This window comes from Mesoplodon mirus (assembly GCF_964341445.2).
Source record: "Mesoplodon mirus genome assembly, chromosome: 9".
Classification (NCBI taxonomy): Eukaryota; Metazoa; Chordata; class Mammalia; order Artiodactyla; family Ziphiidae; genus Mesoplodon; species Mesoplodon mirus.
Genome location: NC_138985.1, coordinates 13,436,097 through 13,459,358, shown reverse-complemented (window position 1 = coordinate 13,459,358; position 23,262 = coordinate 13,436,097). Strand labels below are relative to the sequence as shown.

Here is a 23,262-nt window from a genome sequence, read left to right as displayed (position 1 = left end):
TGTTTCAATGTATTACACATGCCTGTAGATATGCTGTCTTTACATTACTGGGTGGCTGATTTCTTGTAGATGCATTTTGCTTCCTCAACTAAATGGATGTTTCTGTCCTTCCAATGTCGCGCATATGGTATATGCTTAATGATGACTATTCTGAGCAAATAACATAAAATATATTGCTTGTGTGGGGGGAAACAGGTAGTAGCAATGATTTATTTTTTAAAAAGGAATTGCGATGGCTGAATTCTAAAGCAATACTTACTGTTAAAGTACGGAGCAGTGAAAACATAGTTCTCGTTATCAAGACTTCTTTTATAAAAGCTGTCCTCATATGTTTCTGGGTTTTCTTGCCAATTTTCTCCAGCCCTAAGGAGGAAATGGGTCATCATTTTTATTCTTTAATCTACTCGATAACTTACTTTTCCCTTTGTGGACACCACTGAACTTTACAGATATGTCTGTATCTCAGGTTATGTCTAAGGAAGTTAGTGGTAATTGATGGTGTAAATGACATTCACTACTAAGCAACAGATCTGCTTAGAATTAAACTAAGGAACAGAAAAAGCTGACGTCTAGTTTTACTCTGCCATTTACTAGCCAGGTAATTATAGACAAGTCAGTTAATAAGTCAATTAATATTAATAAGCCTACACAGCCCACTTTATGGACTCTTCTGAAGATAAACACAGATAAAATCCATAGAACAGTGAAAACAATGAAGTGCTATGCAAATATTGGCAATCGACATATTTGTAATAACCATTATGTTCATTTAACCAGGTTAGCTTATGTCTATGAAGAGAGGAATCTCTTTGATAACCTCTTCAGTGTTGTAATATATATGAGAAGCAAAAACATCACTGAAGAATTATAATAGCATTTTTGAAAGAAATGGAGTATTTTAATAATTAAGTACTTTTGGTAAATTCCACTTTAACTACTAATAATGATCAGTTTCTCTGAAGAATGCCTTCCTTATACAGTAAGGTGCAGATCCCTGGAGTAGCCCTTTGTAATCTAGTCATTTTCACAGATGCTGTTTGAACTTACTCTTTGGGATAAACTCTGGTAATCCCACCATCGGTCACAACAAAGCGTGCTTTCACTCCTTTGCTGGAACAGAAGACAAAAGAAGGTAATTTTCACTCAACTTCTTCTTTGTAAGGTATTAGTTTAGGTGTTGGTGGTACAAAGAGAAACAGAATGAGTTCCTGAGATAAAGGAAGCTGAAGTAAATGTATCAATAGATGTAAACTATGTTTTAATAAAACATAGTTTTCAGATATTTCTTAAAATATCTAAGAAATAGTTAAAGGGAAGATGCTTAAGGAAGATATTTCATAAGAAATAATGAGATAGCTGCATGCTGAAGATGGAATGGGAGCTAACACAGATGACAGGAAGACATCACATGTAAAGAAAAGAGTACACATAAGGGAAAGCTAGTGAAGAGTGGTAGTATTTGGTGTAATAAAAGTGTAAGGAATGAGGTGAGAAACAACAGGAGGTAAAGTTGCAAGTATAAGCTTCTGAAGAATGGTCAGCTCATGAGTGATCATGAAATCCATGCTGGAGAGGCTGCTTCACCTTCACCCTGAAGTTAGGGCTGCGTTTTAAAAGTGAGACTCTGGAAAGTATGAGTTACATGGAGAACAGCCTGGGGCCCGTGGGCAGAGGAATTGGAAGCCCTAAAGGCAGAGACATCAGCTGCTGTGATTTCTTAGAAATGGAAAACAATTAGAACCCTGGGTATGAAGAAGAGAGGAAAACATTTTAGAAACAATATTTAGCACTTGGTGGTTGACTGGAAATGGGGCAGAGAAGAGCCTGGAAACGAGAACCATCGTCAGATTTCTCCCTGTCTTGACTGGCTGTAGGGCAGAGCTATTAGAAAGCTAACTGAACATTCACTAGAAGCCCTAGTTTACCACCAACACTGAGACACACGCAAGCACACCTATTTAATTTGATTATTCACATTGTAGCGTATACATGCGTAAAGCTGAGTAATGGTAGATGTTAGTCCTGACACACACCCACAAATGAAAATTCAAGTTGTCAACAACTGCAAAATGGTTTTCTTGGGAAACGGTTATTAAAGATACATAATAAACTTTAAATTTGAGACCTATTTTCCAAAAATTTCCCAGAGAGAAGCTAAACCGAAATACAGAATATATATCTTTTATTAATAAGACAAACACTTACATGTTTTTCTGCTTACTCCAGTAATTTTGGACAAGTTCATTTGTAAAGCCGGCATCCAGCAAGACTCTATTAATCAAGTCCGTATTGCCTAACACAGAAGGAAAGCCTCAATTACACCCACATAGTTTAATTAGAATAGTAATGAAACAAACATTTTCTATTTCCAGAAGCAATTTAGAGTGGATAGTATTTCTATGAATTTAAAAATGTAACCTTATTAATTTTCTACATTTTTTATATTGTTCTTCTTCCATTTTTCAGGATATGGACAAAATTAGAAGTGGAAAAAACAATTCTAAATGAGGCAAATTATTTTGTAAATGCTATCAAAAAGATAAGGATTCCAAAGTATCATAATTTCACAGACAATTTTGTGCCTAAATATAAAACTATATAATACATATAGGGTTTTCTTTGTTTTCTGTTTTGGGGCCAAGGAACAGGATAACTTATCAGAGACCAGCACTGCTCCAAGACCAGCTTTGGGAATCTGTTGGTACTGATGAAAGGGTACGGGTTTCAGGCTGTCACTTCTGGAGTAACTGAAGAGAGTATTAGCCCAGGTTTGAAGGTAATGGAGGGAAGAGATGATGAGGACCAAGGATCAGTGAATACACTCTCTTAAACAAAAGATGCTGCCTTCTTCCCTTTCTCTTGGCTTCTCTGCTCTAAGCCCATAAAGCTCTAAAATAACCTACAAGTACCAACGGAAACTTCACACTTCTGATTTCATTTTATTCAGATACAGAATATATGGTCTTACTTAATATTGTATTACCACAAGAGTTGGGGGTGGCACAGGCTAGAAAACATTTTAGTTCCTTTTAATTATTTTACCTCAATGTATCTTTCACTCAAGATTAAAGGATCAATTTAATCCATATTTTAGACTTCATTTCAATTCCTTCTAGGAACTTTTATTACATTGTTTTAGAAACAATCACTATAAAAATAATCCTTTTGGAAAGTGAGTGATATATTTTAATTCTTAAATCATTTTAGGTAAAACAAAAGAGACCATTGTTTTAATTTGTAATATAAATCAATGTTGCAAGTAATTTCATAGTTTGATTCATATTTTCATTATGCTCTAAGCCTAAAATCAATCTTGAAATCTGTCTCCTGCAGCTGGTTACACGCAATAAATAGATTAGTATTAAGCTTTACCATTTTATACATATACACTTTTCATTTTTACTTTAATTCAAAAATAAAGAAGAATATGAAGAAGACAACCACTCTACAGCATTCACATTTAGGGAGGTTAATAAATTAACTTAAACAATAGGTGAGAATTGTAATTTTACTGATGGATTAAGTACTTTTATAAAGCAAAGTTAAACTTGACTGTACCTCTTTAAAAGAAAACCATTTAGGACAGTTACATTTCAGTCACTGATATCTACTTTTAGAGTTGGTTTTACAGATTATTGATAACATGAGGTAAAGTATGATTGAGAAAAATCTATAACACTGTCAGAGGAAAATAGAAATTATTTCAGAGCTATTAACTCTTTTATAATAAACCATCTAGTAAGTTCTCAATTTTTTATATCATCATCTCAAACATTTCCCATAGAATTATAGGGGAGGCAGAAAATTAATTGAAATGAAGGAAGAGACTAAAGAACATAAATAACACTATGGATATTAGCGCCATTTTACTAAAAGTATTTTCTTTAAACATTTGTACTTCTCTGAGACGAGACATCCAATTAAAGGAGTATTCAATAATTTTATTATTTCAGTTCTCTCTTGGAAATAAATAATAACATTGTAAAGGTTCTGCTCAGAATGAGCTCACACTGAGCAGAAAGTTTTGAAATCATGCGTGTTCAGGCACGATCAATGCAGACTTCACCCACCCATGACAGGTTTCCAGAGTGGCTCTTTCGAGCAACCGGCTAACTCGTCTTAGAGGTGCTCAGTAGTTATTTCTTACGAGATAAATATAAGTTTGAGAGACAGCTTTAAGAAGGGATTTTCTTTTTTTATAACTGAGGATGTTTTATTTAACCCTTCCTGATAGCAGGAGAAATAACTTTTAAGAAGAAAAGAAAAAGAGAGAAGAAGGATGAGGGAGAGCAGAAGGGAGAAGATGGAAGAAGGAGAAAGAGAACAAACAAGTCATTTATGTGTACTTTTATCTTCAAGTTATATTTACTAAGGTAATTTTTGCCAGGCAGTTGGTTTTTCTCTCTTATTTCCCAAGTATACTGCCTTTTCTCCTGATTGTACTTTTTAATAAATAGGGTAATGTTAGGAAGAAAAAAACAGTTAAGATTTTTAAATGTTTTAAGAGCCCAGAATCCACACATCTCTATGGGTTTCAGAGTATAAATGATGAAAATTTCTCTGAAAGACAAATAAAATTGTTAAAAACTAACTACTAAAATGTATCCATTCTAACTTGATTGACTTCATAAAATGGGAAATTATGGATGCATATTTTTTAAGAGTAAAGTTAACTGTGATCAACATAAAACCCCATTGTTATGTCTCTATTTGTACTTTGTTTTTATGCTATCTATGTTAAAACTCATTATATAAATAACTTGATTAAAATGTGTTTTCCTCTGCATAGAGGAAAGAACAATGCAATAAAGAACCTTCCAAAGATCATTCCAAAGTAAATTTCCCAGATTTGAGGGGAACAAGGTAAGCATATACTACTTACATCTAACCATTTGCAAGTATTGAATACCTGGCTTTGAACACTGGATTTTAATAATAACAGAATGAAATTTCTGTAATATATAAAAAAAATAAGGTTCAAATTGTTACCATTAAAACTTCAAAAAGTAAATAAATAAACCAGCATACCAACAAAGTAAATTGAACCACAATTTGACTACTTTGGATATAACCACAGTGAAGCAATTATTGTAAATAATGCATACTTACATGATGGGTTGTTTGGAGTTTTTCTATCAATAAGCTCATTAAAATTTAAAAGAAATTCGGTGTTATTATCTGATATTTTAAGACCATTGCAGTAATCTCTGAAAAAAATATTTTAGGATATTAGGTGTTAAAATCACAACTTTACAAAAATGTACACAGTAAGCATAGGTAGTGAAAACACTTAATTTTTAAACTTTTTACTAGCTGCGTGACTTTGCAAGCTGTTGAATTCTGGTTATCTCCATTTCCTCATCCTTATAATGGAATAATACTTTAACATCTAGTGGTCAGGATTATATATTATATATTAATATATATTAACCATTTGAACTCTGGACAGAAGGTGCCCAATGTGTTGGCTTCTGTTACACCTACTGTACTATTGTCATTTTATGCTGTAGGTTAGCAATTTACATATAGAAATTAAGACTGAGAAATTTAAAGATATCTATTTATCAAATATATACAATAAACCCATTGTGTTAACTTTTTTTTGAGAAATTACTATTTTAAAAAATCGAGTAAAATAAAGTGGCATTGATTTAGTTATTTGCACATATCTGTAATTACTGACTTAAGAGAAGACAATAAGGTCTCTGCATTCAGCTGACTGCAAGATTGTTTTGGCACATGAAAAAAGTAAGTGCTCACACAGATCATCAGTTGGAAAGGAGAATTATGTTAATAGTCTTTTCAGATAATTGTGGGTGTTCTTTTTTTTGAGTAACACACTAAAACTTGATTATCTGCAATTTCTTGATTCGTAATTTGTGATATGGAATCTGAAACAATACCAATGAACATTTTGTACTCTGTTATATTAAAATTCAATGCACGATCTTACATTTTGAATGAATCTTTTTACCCATCATGATTTTTATCACATCATAAATTGGTTATTTGGAAGATATGAATAATACAGATGTTCTAAATTGTAACATATTTTATTACACAATAATGAAAATTCACATTCATTAATAACATCACTGATCTCACCAGATAAGTCTATAACTATTGGGAAGCAGTCATGCTTACAGTAATGAATATGTAACTTTCCTAAAATTCTAATTTTTGTTTGAAGTTCAGGTTTTGTCATTGGGAACAAATACTTTCAGTTGTTTTCTTCAAAAGTAAAAGGCTCACTTAATTGATTTTTGAGAAAATGTCTGCCAAATACCCAAGTCTGAATAACCGCAGTTTCTCTGTCATTCATTCTTTCTAGTAAAATGATATCTCATGGGAAAAAAAGCAAGAAGCTATTTTAGCTCTCAATTCACACAATTTTTGGAGATAGGCAAGTTACTCTGGTATGCAGTAAAACATTTTTTTTTTTTTTACACAGAGTATTAACAGACATATACTCATGGGTAAACCTCAATAAAGTTAATAATTCTTACTGCTTTAATCAAGGATATTTTAAAGTGACACTGGCTTTTTCCCCAATGTGGGTGCCTGGCAATGAAGATTACAGTGGTTACCAGCAGTCTTTAGTACCATTGTCTTGATTCCTGATAAGGTATCAGCTCACCATTGCTTTTGTACTGTCACTGCAAATGTCAATATGATGAAAAACACAAATGCCATTTAACATTGTTAGGAAAATAGCTTTGTCCTTGCAGATTCTTTGAAAGAGACTTTGGAACCCACAGGGTTCTATACTTTGAGAACTGCTGTCCTAAGTGTTTTGGAAATTAAGAATAAATGTAAGGCAACATAAATATTATAAGAAGATTACAATTATAATAGCTAGGTTAATACAGATAGCAGACTGGATAATCAAATACTCAAGATAAAAATGCAATCAAAAAGTAAACATTTTCAGATGCAAGGCCATTATCTAAATACAAAGCTGCAGAGAGGAATAGAATGTCAGACCTTCAAAAACAAGGCTTCTCGGTTCATGGAAAATTTTTGTTTAGAGACAAGATTTAAAAAGTTTTCATAATACCCATTAAATTATTGACAGAGCTAAAGTTGACTTCTTCCCACAATGCCATGCTTTTTTGGAAATAACACTAGCCTGGAAGTCAAAAGGCCAATACATTGAACTAGGATTGCACAGAATTAGAAGCTGATGCTAAGGTTTTAGAAGGATTAAATAGAATGTTTTAGAAGGACTAAATGAAATAATTATTAATAAAATCATTAATAAAATATGGAATTAAAAAATTCCATGTTATTTTCTAGAAGGCATTTCTAAAATTATCTTTTAATCATTTAATCCTAAAAATAACTTTATCAGAAGGTAATTTAATAGTGAGGAAACTGAGATTCAAAGATGTAAAAAGATTTACCCAAAGGTACCTAACTAGCAAGTGGTCAAGCCCTGAGGAGAAACCAAGTCTTCAGATCCCTAATGTTTTAACATAACCTACACTGTGCTTTGAACTTTCATTCTGTGAGCTTTTACAGTCACAAAGCTTCAGGCCAAAAGCAGCTTTGACCTCTACCAAGAGAAGGATGTCCGTGTTGTGAGCAGTTAGTTTAGACAATGTGATCATGTTTTGTTTTGTTTTTGTTTTGATCCTTGCTGGCTCCGTTGTGCCCAACTTTGAAGGAGTCTAAAGATATTATTGACCTTTTGATGTATCCTAATGGCAAAAGCAGTGAAAGTGCTGAAACTACCATTAAGGAGAGTTGTTGAATGAGGACGTGAGCAGAAGTGAAAGAATTTAAACAACTGCGACGTGAGAAAACACAACGCTGAATGTTGTGTCAGGGGAATGAGTTCTCCAGTAATAAGAATGAGCCGGGACAACAGAAAGTCACCCGCCAGGCAGAGCAGGGTGCCTGTGCACTAGGTAGTAAGTAGCAAGAGCCTGACAGACATATTTGGGATGCAAATGTATGTCTAGACAGACAGCATCAACATCGGTTGCCTGTTAGCCTAATGATTGTTCAGCATAGGCCTGGGAGCTTGACAACTGGAGATAATCAGCGTTTCTTAAGATCTTTCCCTAAGGAACCACCCCAGGAACGTGCATGACAGGCAATAACTGTGGTTACCACAACTGCTGAGTTCCCTCAGGACGTGTGGGATAGACTTTGCGGATTAACTTTCTATGAGGCACTGTTTTTCTAAAAGTGATCAATCTTATGCATATTGATCATTACTTTTCTGAGGAATTTTTTTTCCCCATAAAAAAGATTAAAGTAGCAAGGTGGAGAAACCTCTGGATGGCTTTAAAGGAACAAATTCAATTTCGATTTGCTGAAAATACCTTCAGGGCCTCAAAGCTATATAATCTTTTTTGGTCACTTTGTGTTTCTGACCAAAATGGAATTTGTAACTTAAATGGCTATAAACTAAAAGATCTTTGGTATTAGAAATTTGGCAGATTATTTATTTCTAGAATACTGAAAGTCAGTTTGTTCTCATTCTATTCCACGAACTTACATAGGTCATACATCTCAAATTAACATTGAATTACTGGTGATCACATACTTTTCTTTCTTATTCTAACTTATCTTTGAAGTGCTTTCTCATTTCTGATTATCCAAGAAAGATAGAAAAATTACTCCATGTTGTAGACTTTCATCCCTATGACTGTAATTCTCTTAAAGATAGGAATAATGCTCCACACGTCTGTATTCTCCATGCTTTCCCTTCCAGTAGTTTTCAAAATTTAAGGAAATTGCAAAAACCGAGTACTAATTAGGATCAAAGAGTTTAATTATTTAAGAATTAACAAAAATAGTTCTACCTTTAAATTTCATGAGGTTTCTTCTTTAAATTATTTTAAAATAACTGCTTTTTAACATCCTTTATTATTATTATTATTGGCCACACCACATGCCTTGCGAGATCTTAGTTCCCCAACCAGGGATTGAACCCGGGCCCACGGCAGTGTGCCAAGTCCTAACCACTTGACCACCAGGAAATTCCCATAACATCCTTTATTAAATAACTATCCCTCCTCCTCTGACCTCTTACTATAACCATCAATAATAATAAATAAGGGCTTCCCTGGTTGTGCAGTGGTTGGGAGTCCGCCTGCCGATACAGGGGACACGGGTTCGTGCCCTGGTCCGGGAAGATCCCACATGCCGCGGAGCAGCTGGGTCCGTGAGCCATGGCCGCTGAGCCTGCGTGTCTGGAGCCTGTGCTCCACAACGGGAGAGGTCACAGCAGTGAGAGGCCCACGTACCGCAAAAAAAAAATTAAATAAATAAATAAAATAATAATAATAAATAATATTTATTTAGAGCTCATGTCATACCAAGAGGTATGCTAAATATTCTGCATGCAATATTATCTCACTTAAAGCTTATAAAAACTGTACAAGGTAGGTATTATTGTTAGTGCCATTTTGCAAGTAAAGAAAGATGCAGAGAATCTGAGTAACACAGCTATGACCATGAAAATCTGGGAAACAGATCCTGAAAGTCTTTCTCTAGAGTTTGCTTCACTGTTTCCCATTAATAACAGTGACAAAAACATATGCCGGATATTCTATGCTACATAAATGTCTCCCTTTTCTCACCAATTTTTTCTTTATCCCAATTTTCTATCGGTTTACTTTCCACAAATCTTTGAATACACATCCAATGCTCACGTTTCCAGGAAATGTTCACTACAAAAATATTTTACTCAGCTGTACTGGACATTCTTTTGAGATTCCCTAACTAAGTATTTGCATATTCAGTGTAGATATTTATACCTTAGAGTAGCAAGGAAATAGATTCAAATCCCGTATTATTTAACATCTCTAAAACTGTTTCTGGATCTGTGAAATAAGATAATATATAACACAAGTTTATTATAGAGCTCTTTTGAGGGGTAAATATAATCAAGTCATACATGTAAATCATACATGTAAAAGGCTTAACACATGTTAACTGGGGTGAACACTCATTGTTTCTCCCACAAGCTACAACATTTCTTCCCTCCTCTGCTATTTGATCTTTCCCTGAACACACAGGTGAATTCCAGTCTTCCAGCCAGTCATGTTGATATTGAACGTGACAGGCCACAGAAATGATCCATATGCTAATCCTTGCTGAACTATAACAAAATCCACTGTCTATGAATTGGGAATTGAGATATATATTTATCTTCTCTGGGAATTCCTGGACGTTTACCATGCTTGGAGGGAGAGTCTCATCAACACGGGGCACCCAGTATCTCAACCTCTTCTCACCCCTGTGCTACATTAATATTCTGCTTTCCAGCTAAAACTAGTTTTAGCAGTGGCCCAAAGTTACTTGTATCAAAAAATTGCTAGTAAGATTGCAGGTATTATAATTAATAATATGATTTTTAAAATACTTTTCATACATTTATAGATTCTCCAGTCATCAACTATTTATGAGGCCCCCACTGTGTGCCAATCAGTGGATTTGATATTGAGTATTGAATGGTAAGTCAAATAGATGCCATCATGTCTGTGTTGGGGAAAATTAAATGAAACGTGGCCAGTACTCTACTACGGGAAAAACAGGATTCTATGAAGCAGTCAGCAAGAATGTCTAATCCAGTGATGATGGGAAAGAAATTCCCAGATCAAGGAGCTTTGAAGTTGGAGTTTGGGAAGTACTGGAGGTGTGTGTGTTCATTCCAAAATAGAAAAGAAAATTAGTGGATGAAAAGCAGTAAGGAGGAAAAAACAATGCATTTTAGGAAATAAGAAAAGTTTAGTGTGGCTAGACTCTAAAGCAGAGGTTGGCAGACTGTTTCTTAAAGGACAAGAGAGTAAATGATTCAGGCTCTATGGGCTAAAAGGTCTAGGCCACAACCCCTCAGCTCTGCCTTTGTAGTGAAAGCAGCCACAGGCAATACATCAACAAATGCCTGTGGCTGTGTTCTAATAAAACTTTACATATAAAGTTTTATACGTAAAACTGCAGGCTGTAGTTTGTCAGCCCCTGATTTAGAGTATAGGGGACCACACTGGTAAACTGGGACCTAGTGACAGAACATTTGAAAGCTATCCTATACAGTATCGATTATCATGGGGATAATAGGAAGCCACTGGTTAGTATTTAACAGATGAGAAACATAATGTTATTGAAAGTTTAGAGACTCCCTCTGCTTATAGAAAGGAGACAGAAATTGGAAGTAAGGGAGAAATACTGGAGGCAGGGAGATCAATTAGGAGGCAGCCTTAGTAGGTTAAGTGAGGAAGGCATTAGCCTGGACTAGAACAAAGGCAGCAGAGTTTGACAGACATACTTGATACTCATAAGATAAATTCTGTGTGGCAAGACTCGTTGATTGACCAGAAGTTCCATATAAAGGAAAGGGAGCAAAGACATCTATCACGTTTCAAGACTGGGTATTTGGGGAGGACAGTATTTTTGTCACTGAGGCAACACAGAAAGAAGAGTTTTACCAAGAGGACAAATGTTCAGGAGATCATGACTTTGAAGCACCTTGAAGAGAGATTCCTATTAGGCTCCATAAACAGGAATTCTCATATTAAAATATGTAGGGTAGACATAAAGTCTGGAAATAGATATATTGTTTGATCTTATATTATAATGGAAGGTCAATACACCACAGAGTATGTCTATTTTGTTTCTAGACGTTACCAACATCCTGTAGATTTTGGGAACCATCACCCCAAACTGTAGACACAAATAGTGGGTGTCTGTGGTATGTCTGTAGACTCAAAATAGGGAGAGAAGAGAGCCCAGGCCAGCAGCTTCATATGAGTGATGTGCACAAGAAGGGAAGCTCATGAAAGAGATGGAATATGCAGCCAGGGAGGGAGGAAGAAAACGAGAAAAGTATGTCATTAAGTAAGAAGAAGCAGAACGTCAAAGCGTGGGATCAGCAGTGTCCAAGCCTGAAGGCAATTCACGCAGGAACACTGCTCCAGGGCAGAGTCACTCACAAAGACAGAAATTTGCTTAGTTAAAAGAGATTTCTCAAAAAGTTATATAGATTCCCTACTTTCAATAAGAACCAAAAATTCAGATAGTCTTATGCAGAAATAAAAAGAAAGAATAACTGAGATCAGTTTTTAGGAGCCTTCTTAGAGCAATTTCTTTAAGAAGGAAAAATTGTGAGAATTGGATACTACAAGCTTCCGAATCTATTTTATCCAGTAGCCTGGGGTAATAGGAATTCTGTTGATTTGTCTTATTACATGTGTCTGATGGAGAGTGGGAGTCAAAAACTAAGGAGAGAACTAGAAATAAAGAATAATCTTGGATTCTTGAATGGAGTTTCAAATAATTATAAGAAAAACATAGGTAGAGATGAAGATGTATATTAGAGCTAGGGAAAGGGGATTATAAGGGAGAGAAGTAAAATTGGTTAGGAGGACAAAGAATGCTAATCTTAAAAATTATGTGAGAAAATCTCAGTATTAAAATATATTTTCCCAAAAACTTGTGTTAAAAAAAATCAATGATGTTAAGTCATTCTATGAGGCATACACATTCTTGTGTATATATACACATATATGTATATATCTGTACATATCTATGCATATCTATCTCAGTGTGTGTGTGTGTGTGTGTGTGTGTGTGTGTGTGTGTAGAGAGAGAGAGAGAGAGAAAGTGAGCAAGTGTTTGTATGTGTATACACAGTCACAAATGCAAATTCACAACTCTTCGTTTTTGTTGGATATAGTGTTGGTTCCAACAAAAGCAAAACCTCCATCCGTCCTATTCACCGCTGTATCCCCAAGTCAGCATATTCTTTTGCACACAGCAGCTAAGTACCTGAATGAGTAAATGAATGAAAGAACAGCATTCTCTTTCAGTTTTAAAATTATTGTTTTCTTTGGTTTCATAATTTGGCATGGCATAATCCACAGCAGTCTTGACCCCAGCTCAGACCTGTTCTTGAAGGCTTACATATCCACAATGAGCTATAAAAAAAGAAAACAAAAGAAAACAAAACCTACCTTGGTGCTATGAACGTATAGCCAGATTCTTCAAAATTATCCGGCTTCAGTGTTTCTGAATCTGCAAAGATAATGTTACAGGGTTAGACAAACAATCAGGAATATGCATCCTGAGATTTGAAGTCAATAAGAAGGCATTAGAAAAATAACCTTACACGGAAAAATAAAAGTAGACTATTTCCATCCTAAACTGAAACACATGAATGAATATAAAGATCCCCAATACTTTACAGTAATAAAATCAATTTTAATTTCATAACACGGATTACAACAGTTATATCAAAGACAATGTTAGATTTATAATTTTCCCATTTACTAACTAACCCTACTATAACCAAGATGTCCTGTAAAAAGTGACTTTTGTCAATGTTACACTAGAGGTATTTATTTAAAATGTCAAATATTTTACCAATATTATGATAAAGAAAATGATTTTAACAAACCCATTAATGCCTTTAGTGAATTAATAGCATTCTTCATATTAGTACGAATTAGAAAGTGGAAGGATAAAAACACACAAGTATTTAAGTTTAAGAAAAAAGCCAGAAAGTGACATAGGTTACATATATAAACACAGGCATATTCCTTCCCCCTCTTTTGCCGCTAAGGTCTGAGTGATCATGGAGGAAAATCTAGCAAATGAGAAGCACAGAGGATAGTATCCAATAGGAATAGAAATATCAGTGGAAATGTCAAGTGTACTAAACAAAAAGAAATTGAGCAACAAGAAAATACTTGCCCTTCATTCTGCCCTTTTTTGCTGTGAAAATCCATCAGAAAGAGAAAGCAGGGAAACAAAAAAAAAAGAGGGTAAAAGCAAAGGGGGGTCACAAACAATATTTTATTCAATGGCTTTCTTGAATAAAAATATTGTGCATAGATCAAAGGTTTATTTATGTACAGCTGTAGTCTGGAAGAAAAGACACATATTTTTGAAGACTGGAAAATATATCCTGTCAATTACTACTAGAGCACCCTCTCTGTACTGTGGTTATTTCAAGGGTCTGTTTTGCAAAGTGGCGAACGCAAGCGCAATACCAAGGATGCTCGCCTATAAACAGAAGCATTTACCAATCATCAAAGACCCACGAGGCACCCCCTCATTTATCAAGTGAAGAACTAGCTCATGCAAAGGTGGTGGTTGTTAAAAGACCATCATATCTATCTGTCAAGTGAAAGCGGAAATATAAATGTCTAAATTACCACAATGTGCAATGAGAACCGGGGCTGCAGGAGCAAAAAAGAACTGATGGAGAAAGGAAAGAGACTGTAGTTCATGTACAGTCAGAGGTAAAAGGTATATACATATATATTTTACTTTATCATAACAGATAGAATTTAGGTGGTTAGGAATAACTGAGTGATATGCAAAGGATATGATGGTCATTTTACTTTACTGAAGCTAGTCACCCAAAACAAAATAAAGATTAATAATGACTTGAAATACGCACTAGTGTTAATCATTACTCCACATTCCAAATGACCCTTAAAAAAAAAAAAACCAAACTGATCCATTTGAGTTACTGAAGACATTAATTTGGATAATTAGAAGAAAGTTAATTGCCAAACCAAAGCCAGAGACCAGTAAAATTTAATTTATTCCAACAAAGTCGACAATGTGGAGCATAATATCATTCTTGCCAAATGCAAAAAGAAAAAAAAAAAAAGAAAAACTTTTCTACTACCAGCAGAGTGCCACGGGTAGAGACTATGTGAAACATTTTGTGCCAGCTAGCAGACCCTTAAAACAATAGCAACAGAGGACACAGCACTGCAATGATTCTATGAGCACAGAGCAAGGTGGGGGAGGGTGGTAGGGACTGCCAGTGAGACTGGAGTACCTGCTCATATTCTATCCGTGTAGAATACTTCTTGTTCCTTGCATGTTTGGAATGGGTTAGAATCATTGCTGTTGATTTGGTAATAACACCCACTAGAATGTATAAGCCTTGGGTATGCCAAAGTCTAGACGTATTTAAACATCTGGTACTAGGAGATAACAAACAGACCCTGAAGTCGCTTTCACAGTACTTACATCTGGCCTGAGTTATTGTCTCTTCTATTTTGGCTTTTATATAGTAAAAACTGTAGGTTGGTAATACCAAGGCCAAACTGCAATAGAAACAAGAGAAGCATAAACACAAACAAACAAAAATGAAACATAACTTTAAAAAAAAAAAGACACACCAAGTTCATGGAAAATCCAAAGATCTTCCTCATGGGAAGGATAAGACATATTACTTTGACAGGAAAATGCTTTCACCAAATAGGGTACTTCATTTGGTCTTACCATCCAGTTCTCTACATTGTAGAGAATCAGAAGAGACACATGGAAAATAAGCTACAAAATGCACCCATAAATCAGCTGAAGAAGAAATGTTATGGATACTGTATTTTCAGCAAACTATATTAAAATACTTTGTGGACAAAAATAGAAGAATACTAGGGCTACATTTAAGCAAAGTAATTATAACATGGCAATTGGCTATCCCCTCCCTAATGAATTATACATAATGGTACAGTGCTTGCTAGCAAATGTACGCTACTAAAAATTACAAATGAAAGAAGTATAATTATCATTACTAATTACACAATGCATAAAATCATCTGAAATAGTCTCTTTTGAAGGGTTAAATACCTAATATTGTACAACTCTTTTCTAGGCCATTTCCCCCGTGCCTTTTGGAAGGGAAATTCAGATTCCTTTATAGCACTTGCTCATCCCATTGGTTCTTACCCAACAGTGTAACTGTATTTATTTCAAGTTCATTAACTGTGGATATCCCATATCATTTGGCAGATCTCTGTTAGGCACAGTAGGAAAAATATCTTGATTTTAATAGTTTACAAGAGCCGTGGGCTACTCTAGTCCCATGGTACATGTACACACTGGAGGAAAGCTCCAGTGCAAATCTTAAGCCAAATTCTGAACATTTTAGATGCAAGGACTGTCAAACAAGCCTGTCATCCAACCGTGTCTTAATATGACTGTACAAACTAAAAAGCTGACAGGCAGGTAACCGCACTCATTTTGAAGCTGACAATTAATAAAACACACAAAATGTTGGAATCGTTAAAAGATATCAGAATATGAAGCACTTTTCCGTAACAACTGCATGTGTAATTCTTCTACACTCACGATGGCTGATACACATGTGCAGAACATAATTATTCCACATCCATACTCACAGTTGCAAATGGTCTCTGCTATCCTTTGAATACAGAAGGAAACTAATGACCTAATGCCAAAAATGAGGTTATCTCTAAGATTTCCAATGCAACTATTATTAAAAAACAACGTTTGATTAATGTGACCAATTGAGTTATTCAGCTTTCATTTTTACAATTTAACTCCAAATTTAGCAATGCACAGAAAAATGTGTGCATTTCTAGGCTTCTGAGTATTTCTAGACATTTGCAGAAGATCTTCTTTTAAATCACTCAAGCCTCAGGTTTCCCAGACTTTGAGGATGGATGTCCAAAGTGTAATGCTGTTACACATTTTTTATGAGCAATATAGAACAGGACAAAATATAAAATTCTAGGTTTTTCTTCTTATGAGTATATGCTAAAAATTCACTCTATGAAGAGGAAAAATGCAAGGGCTTATTTGCTACAATTTAATTATGCAGTCAAGATAGCAAAATAAGTGGATGCTTGTTACCTCCAATTCCCAAATCTTTCTCCATCATTAAGTAATTCATAGACTTTCTTTATGGGAAAAGGTCAGAGAAATAAAATGTTATGTAGATTTAATGAAAATCTCCACATTCATTTTAAAGGTAACTTCCTTTAAGGGGAGGCAGAGATTAAAATTAAAATAAGCAGTGCAATTAGTCTGAAAGCAAGATGACCTTTCATGATTCACTTGCCATTTATAAAATGTAGAGCAGAATTAGTGAGCATTTGAAGACTGTCTCCCACAAATGCCTCTCAAGGGAAATTAGGACATTTTTATTGCCCTATCAGCATTTATTGCTAAGAGAAACTTCAAATTAAGACCGATAACATTACATCATGTGGCTGCTACAGTGTCACACTGTAAGCCTGTGTTACATCTCATGTACCATAAAAAATAGTGTGGAAACCCATGAGGAACATAATAGACGTTTTAAAACTGACATATCGAATATACATTTTATTGGCCTGCAAGTCTCAGGTTGCTAAAGATAGCTATACTTTATTTTATAGAAAACTATGGTTACACATAATTTAATGATTTTTTTTCTTCAGGCAACAGTTATTTCTTCAACCTATAGCAGATAAGATCTTCAATCAACATTCTGAGTCAAGGATGCTGCCATATGCAGTGTTTGCTGTCTCTCTCCTTATAAAACCAACAAATCAAGTCTGCTTTATTTTCGCGCAGGGATAAAAGTCTAATAAAGCCAGTGGCCACCAGATGGATGGTACAGCCCATGCAATATTTTTGTGACTCCCATAAACATGGTTAACTTAGTTAAATGGAATATAACACACTTTTCAAGTCATTTATATCACCATAAAAATCAAACTCTTCATTTAAAAAAAGAGAACATTCTGTTAAAATAACTACTATATTTCAAAATATGTTATATCAAGTTATATCAAGGCTTAAGGAGACAGAAATCACTAAGTGAAATTTGATACCTAATTCATTAAATAAAAACACTGCCATTTTTTCCTTCAATTTAGATGTAATATGTTGTTCTATTTGTGGATTATTTGTAGATTATTATTTGTGGATTTATTTGTACTGAGATTCAGGGGAGTACTTACAATGGAAATAGATTTAATCTGGCTCTAGGTTGTAGATTTGTGAAGAGAATGTGTGAAGAAAACATGCAAAGGTGTGAAGTCAGGGCTTGTTCAGAGAACAGTGGTTTGTATGGGTAGTGCAGACAGGTTAGGCTAGAAATGTGTGATGTGAATTTCAGACTTGGAATCCAAACTTGGATAAAAATGGGAAGAGACTAAAGTTTTGTGAACAAGCAGAGACGTACTCACAACTGGAGAAAAGACCATAAATCTGGCCACGTGTATTACAACTTGGTGTGTGAGGGAAAGGGGATGAATGCAGGAGACATTTGTGAGACTATTAAAAACATATTTAAGTAAGGTATAGTAAGAATTTAAAATTCCCCCAGAGTATAATTATGACTGCAGTAGGACCAACCATCAGACTGACTTACTGTCAGGGTCAAAAAGAAATGGTTTTTCTAACTTAGAATTTGTTTGTCTAAGAAACAAAGGCAGAGAGCACTTTCCCACATGTTCATCCAACATTTCCTTTTATCATGAAATCATCGCTAACAAGATAGGGCTCCCAGATTTCCTGTTGGCTGTCACACCTTTTGACAAGTTTATCCAAAAAAATGAAAGGTGGTAATAACCATGGAAACGGAAAGAAAATTAATTACTTATGTATGTACATAAAGATTGTATATGCGTAAAGAGATGCCTAATAGAAATGAGAGAGAGAAATCAAGAGACACAAGTAAAACAAACATTCATTCTGGTGTTATTCAATAGGTTCAAAATTATGTCAAAAACTGAAAAACTGGAGAAAAACTGGCAAGTAGTGTTTCATGAGATTGGTAACCGTGTGCCCCTCTTCTAGACCTAGTCTGCATGCCATCCTAGCGACCCACTACAGCTCTAGGGGAATCCCCAGCACTCTAGGCTCCCCTGAAAAGTTATGTGTATGTTCTGGGACAGAGGGGGGAGGAGTGTTGTTTCGTTTTATTAGGAAAAGAACAGTTGAGTCCACCAAAGCCTATGAAGTAGGCTACATATTAATTGTATATTAATATGTAGTTAAAGAGGCCCTCATATTTGAGTATTGCAATGGAAGTTTGCAAACTATTATTTGGATTTGACAGAATGAGACAAATTGAAAATCTAAATATTTAACTGTGCAAATATTTACAGAATGTCTACTGTGTGCCACTGACTTATGAGCTGAGGAGTCAAAAATAAATGAAGCAGGCAACAATCTTAGAGTCTAACAAGCTTAGAACGTTGCCCTCTTAGAACTTAATAGTGAAGGAAGACAAACAATAAACAGTAGAAATAAATTTCTTTATATATGCTTCATATATATGTGTGTGTATGTGCATATACACGTATAGAATATGAAATGATAATGAGGCACTTTACATTTCAGGTAGGATTATTGGGGAAGGCCTTATTGAGGCGACAAAAAAGTAAGTGAAGGTGTGAAGATGGGGTAAGCATGTGAATACCTGGGGAAAATTCATCCTAGGCAGAAATAACTTCAGGTGCAAAGGTCCTGAGGCAGAATGGTCCCGGGTTTATGAGGACTAGCAAGGAGGATAGTGTTGCTCTAAGATGAAGGTGGTTCAGTGGAGAACCTGAGAAGGTAACTTCAGAGAACTCATGGTAAATTAGGTCAGATGCTATAAGTCCTCTAATGGTCATGACAAACTTCAGATTTTATAGAGATTAAGATAGCAAATTATTGCAGAATTTTGAGTAGAGAAATGAAACAATATAACTCAAGTATTAATAATATCACTCTTGTTATTGTGTTGTGAATAGAAATAGAGATAGGAGATGGAGATATAGATGCAAGTCGTTATGTGGTAGAAGGTCTCTTCTGATCGCTTCCTATTTCACTGAGAAAAACAGAAGTAAAGACATCACCTGAGAGAACAATGGATGGGAAAGAGACGGGTTTGAGGAGTGAGGAGAGGCTATCAAAAGTCATTTAGAAGCATCCTAAATTTACTGGACTATTGAGATCAGCAGGTACTACTGAAGTACACTTAAGGTTAAAGGTCCTGAATTTTGGATGTCACCAGTCAAGGAATATTTTATTTCTCCCATTTGTAGCTGTGTGGGTGCAGTGTGGTGTTGGTAATAATTTAATTTAACCAGGATTGGGATTGGTCAAACTACTGTTTGCCAAACCTGAGTATGATGCAGGGAGTTGATGGTGTGTGTAAGAGAGTGAACATAGTTAAGACCCAAAGAATTTATGCTGAATAAAGAGGGGTACAAGGACATGAGGAAGGCAAGGACAGTGAAAAAGGTCGAAGGGGTTGATGGATTTCAGGTCACAATTGAGTCAAAGGATTGTTGCAGTTGGACTATAGAAGGAGGGGTTGGAAAGCTAAAATGTAGTACTCTGAGAGTTGGATAAAAAAAAATCTCAAGATTATGAAGGACTTGCAGTCTTAATGTTTGAGTTGTAAAACATGGCCTTGGAGTAGGCAGCTAAGATAGGGGAATGACAAGATCATCAGAGGGGAGGAGATTTAAAAAAAAAATGAGAGTCCAGGCACCAGAAAAATCATCTGCATCACTGGTATTTAAAGTGTGTCAAGGGACCTGGCCCACTTGAAAACTATCTATTACCAGCTCATGATTAATTAAGCATAGAAATTGAGAGTAAGCATTTAGAAATTCTTATAGCAATTTGACACACGAATTTCATGTCTATGAAATGTAATAAACATTTTTTTTCCACTTGAGTTTTCATCTCTTTTAAAGTTTATTTTAGTAAACAATTTGCATTTTATTTTATATAAGCATGGGTATGTCTCAAATACTTTGAGAAACACTGATCCATGTGAATGGAGGAGAGAGGGTGGCAACCATGCAGAAACTGATATCTTACAGGAACGAGAGGGAGATGACTCTTCAAAGGGAGGAATGGTGCGTGGTGTGGTCTGGTGACATGAGATCCAAAGATGGGAGGTGTTAGGGAGAGGAGGAAGAGAGAATGAGTAACAAGAAGGACATTTTCGTATCAGCCTCAGTGTTATGAGGGTGTAGGAAGCAGGACCACAGGGAAAGCGGTGACCTTAGAGCAAAGAAAACAAAAAATGCTCAGCAAGTGTTGAAGAATGGAGACTTTCCAAGAAATTTTAGGGTATTAGTCTGTCCAATTTTCCAAGTTCCAGTCAATTGAAAGGATCAGGATATTACAGAATTTCTACTCATGGGATTAAATTATATCAATCGAGTGTTTTATATCAGATTATACTCTGATGTAATAAGTGTCATTTTTAAGTTAATTTTCAACCTAAATATAAGTAATGTAAACTAAATGACAATTTAAATGAGGAGGTCAGTGGAGGTGATGACCACTAAGTAATAAATGTCAACATTTATTATTACTAACATAAATATATAAAACACCAAATATATGTATATCATACAAGTTTTCATTTCTAAATTTTATATTTCTAGCTTTTTCTCATCTTTCTCATTTTGAAAATCAGAATGTATAACTTTAATGCATTTTAATGTTGGAAAGGATAACATTTCTATTTTAATTATATTGAAAATAGCTTATGAGTATGTAAACACAACATTCATCCACTGGAAAAATGGCTACTTAAAAATAGGTGAGGGGTTCCCTGGTGGCGCAGTGGTTGAGAGTCCGCCTGCCGATGCAGGGGACACGGGTTAGTGCCCCGGTCCGGGAAGATCCCACATGCCGCGGAGCAGCTGGGCCCGTGAGCCATGGCCGCTGAGCCTGCGCGTCCAGAGCCTGTGCTCCACGGCGCGAGAGGCCACAGCAGTGAGAGGCCCGCGTACCGCAAAAATAAATAAATAAATAAATTTTAAAAAATAAAAAATAAATAAATAAAAATAGGTGAGAGGCACGGAACTGAATATTCTTTTATACAGCACACATATAAATAAATAAGGTTAATTACCTGTAATCTGTGCCATTGACAGGGGTCCATGTGTACGTCCTGTTTCCTTTGTCTATGTATCTCTAACAAAAAAAAAAGAGTTGGACATGGTTATCATCACTTTTCCTTTGAAGTGAATTTATATGAAGAGCAGAATGCTAGGCTCTATTTATAAATTCAGTCATTATTCAATACCCTTCTTCACAAATATCTGATCTACACTATTCTACAATTATTTATTCTGTTATGGGGTGTGTGTGTGTGTAAAGCAACATTTTAGGGAAAAAATACCCACATAATAAATTTTAAGGGCGTTTAAGTGCAAAATCTTAGTAATTTATGCCAAATTATTAACCTCAAAACTTTAAAAACATTTCCTGAAACATAAATTTTAATAATGAAACAGGACTGAAATATTAGATAATGCTCAGATATTTCCATAATAGGGTATGTTGAAGAGAAATTGATAATCTCAGGAAATTAACACAGTGTGTCTAGACCCAAATGTATGGTTAGCACATTACTGTTCTTATTAAGCCATTATTATAGTATTTATCTATTATAAGAGACTAATTACTTAGTATCATTGAAGGTTAGAAAGACAACTATATCCACTAGGGAAAGGAAGTAAGAGCTAAATAACTTCGTGGATATTGAATCTTTCTTATGGAGCTACTGAAATGATCACTACTTCTTCCATTAGGTATGGTGATGACACATACGTATCTTTTAATATTTTTAGTTATCACCAGCTTCATCATCCTCATCAGAACAATAATATTCACTGAAAAATACTTGGCGTTAGGCAATATCTAGGCATTTTATAGTCATTGTATCATTTAATCAACTCCCTGGAGTAAATGAAATACTATTATTTTCCACAATTTACTGATGAAGAAATGAGGACTTTAGTCGGCAGGATGAAGGAGAATGTACGATGTGAAGTTCATTTTATAACAACTACACAGTGTTGCTTCTATACATCAAATATCCCCATGGCTTTACTGAGGTGTGTGGAGGATGGGGGGAGGGAGGGCAGGAAGTGCTCAGGAAGTTTTTGGACTCCTAAAATTCATTAAAAGAAATAATGTTTACATATTTATTAATACTCATAAAAAACCATGGCAAACTAGTATTGTTCAGCAAGTTATAAAAAACAGAATATCAAAAACTGTGGTGGATTAGAGAAATAAGCATACAAAACACTACTTTCTTCAATATTATTAATAGGAAAAGTCTATGGGTGGATATTGGTCAAAAAGAAGAATTTACAGTAAATTGAAGGAGAGAACTATCAAAGTGACTGAATAAAGACAAAATTGATTTGTAAGTTGAAAAAAGAATGTGCAGGTCCCAGAGTTCTTGTTGGCAGAACAAGATGGAGAAGGTGGCACAACTGCTGAATGGTTTCCATCTTTCCTCTGAAAGGTGAAGTGGTAAACAGCACGCATAAAGTCTAAGTAAACAGAGTTGACGTTTCAACAAAGACTGAAACTGGTATATACCTCCCCTTGGGTTCTGGTAATAGGGACTCCTGATGACATTAAAATGAGAAAAGGCACGTGTTAATGAAGTACTGTATTTAGATCCTAGCTACATCTTAGGGAAAGCTCTGCTGAGAAATTCAGGAGAAATGTTACATGTAAAAG

General features: G+C 35.1%; 1 protein-coding gene across 4 annotated transcripts in view; it reads right to left on the bottom strand.

Annotated features, from left to right (window-relative positions):
* The window catches only part of CACNA2D1 (calcium voltage-gated channel auxiliary subunit alpha2delta 1), a 499,056-nt gene that overhangs the window by 32,421 nt on the left and 443,373 nt on the right, over positions 1-23,262 (bottom strand). For all 4 annotated transcript variants that reach the window (XM_082632141.1, XM_082632142.1, XM_082632144.1 and 1 more), the window contains 7 exons: positions 21,635-21,696; positions 15,001-15,077; positions 12,966-13,026; positions 5,110-5,207; positions 2,206-2,293; positions 1,048-1,110; positions 260-363 (listed from right to left, as the gene is read on the bottom strand). In XM_082632141.1, coding sequence (XP_082488267.1) covers positions 260-363; positions 1,048-1,110; positions 2,206-2,293; positions 5,110-5,207; positions 12,966-13,026; positions 15,001-15,077; positions 21,635-21,696 — 553 coding nt within the window. The remainder of the gene's footprint in view (positions 1-259; positions 364-1,047; positions 1,111-2,205; positions 2,294-5,109; positions 5,208-12,965; positions 13,027-15,000; positions 15,078-21,634; positions 21,697-23,262) is intronic.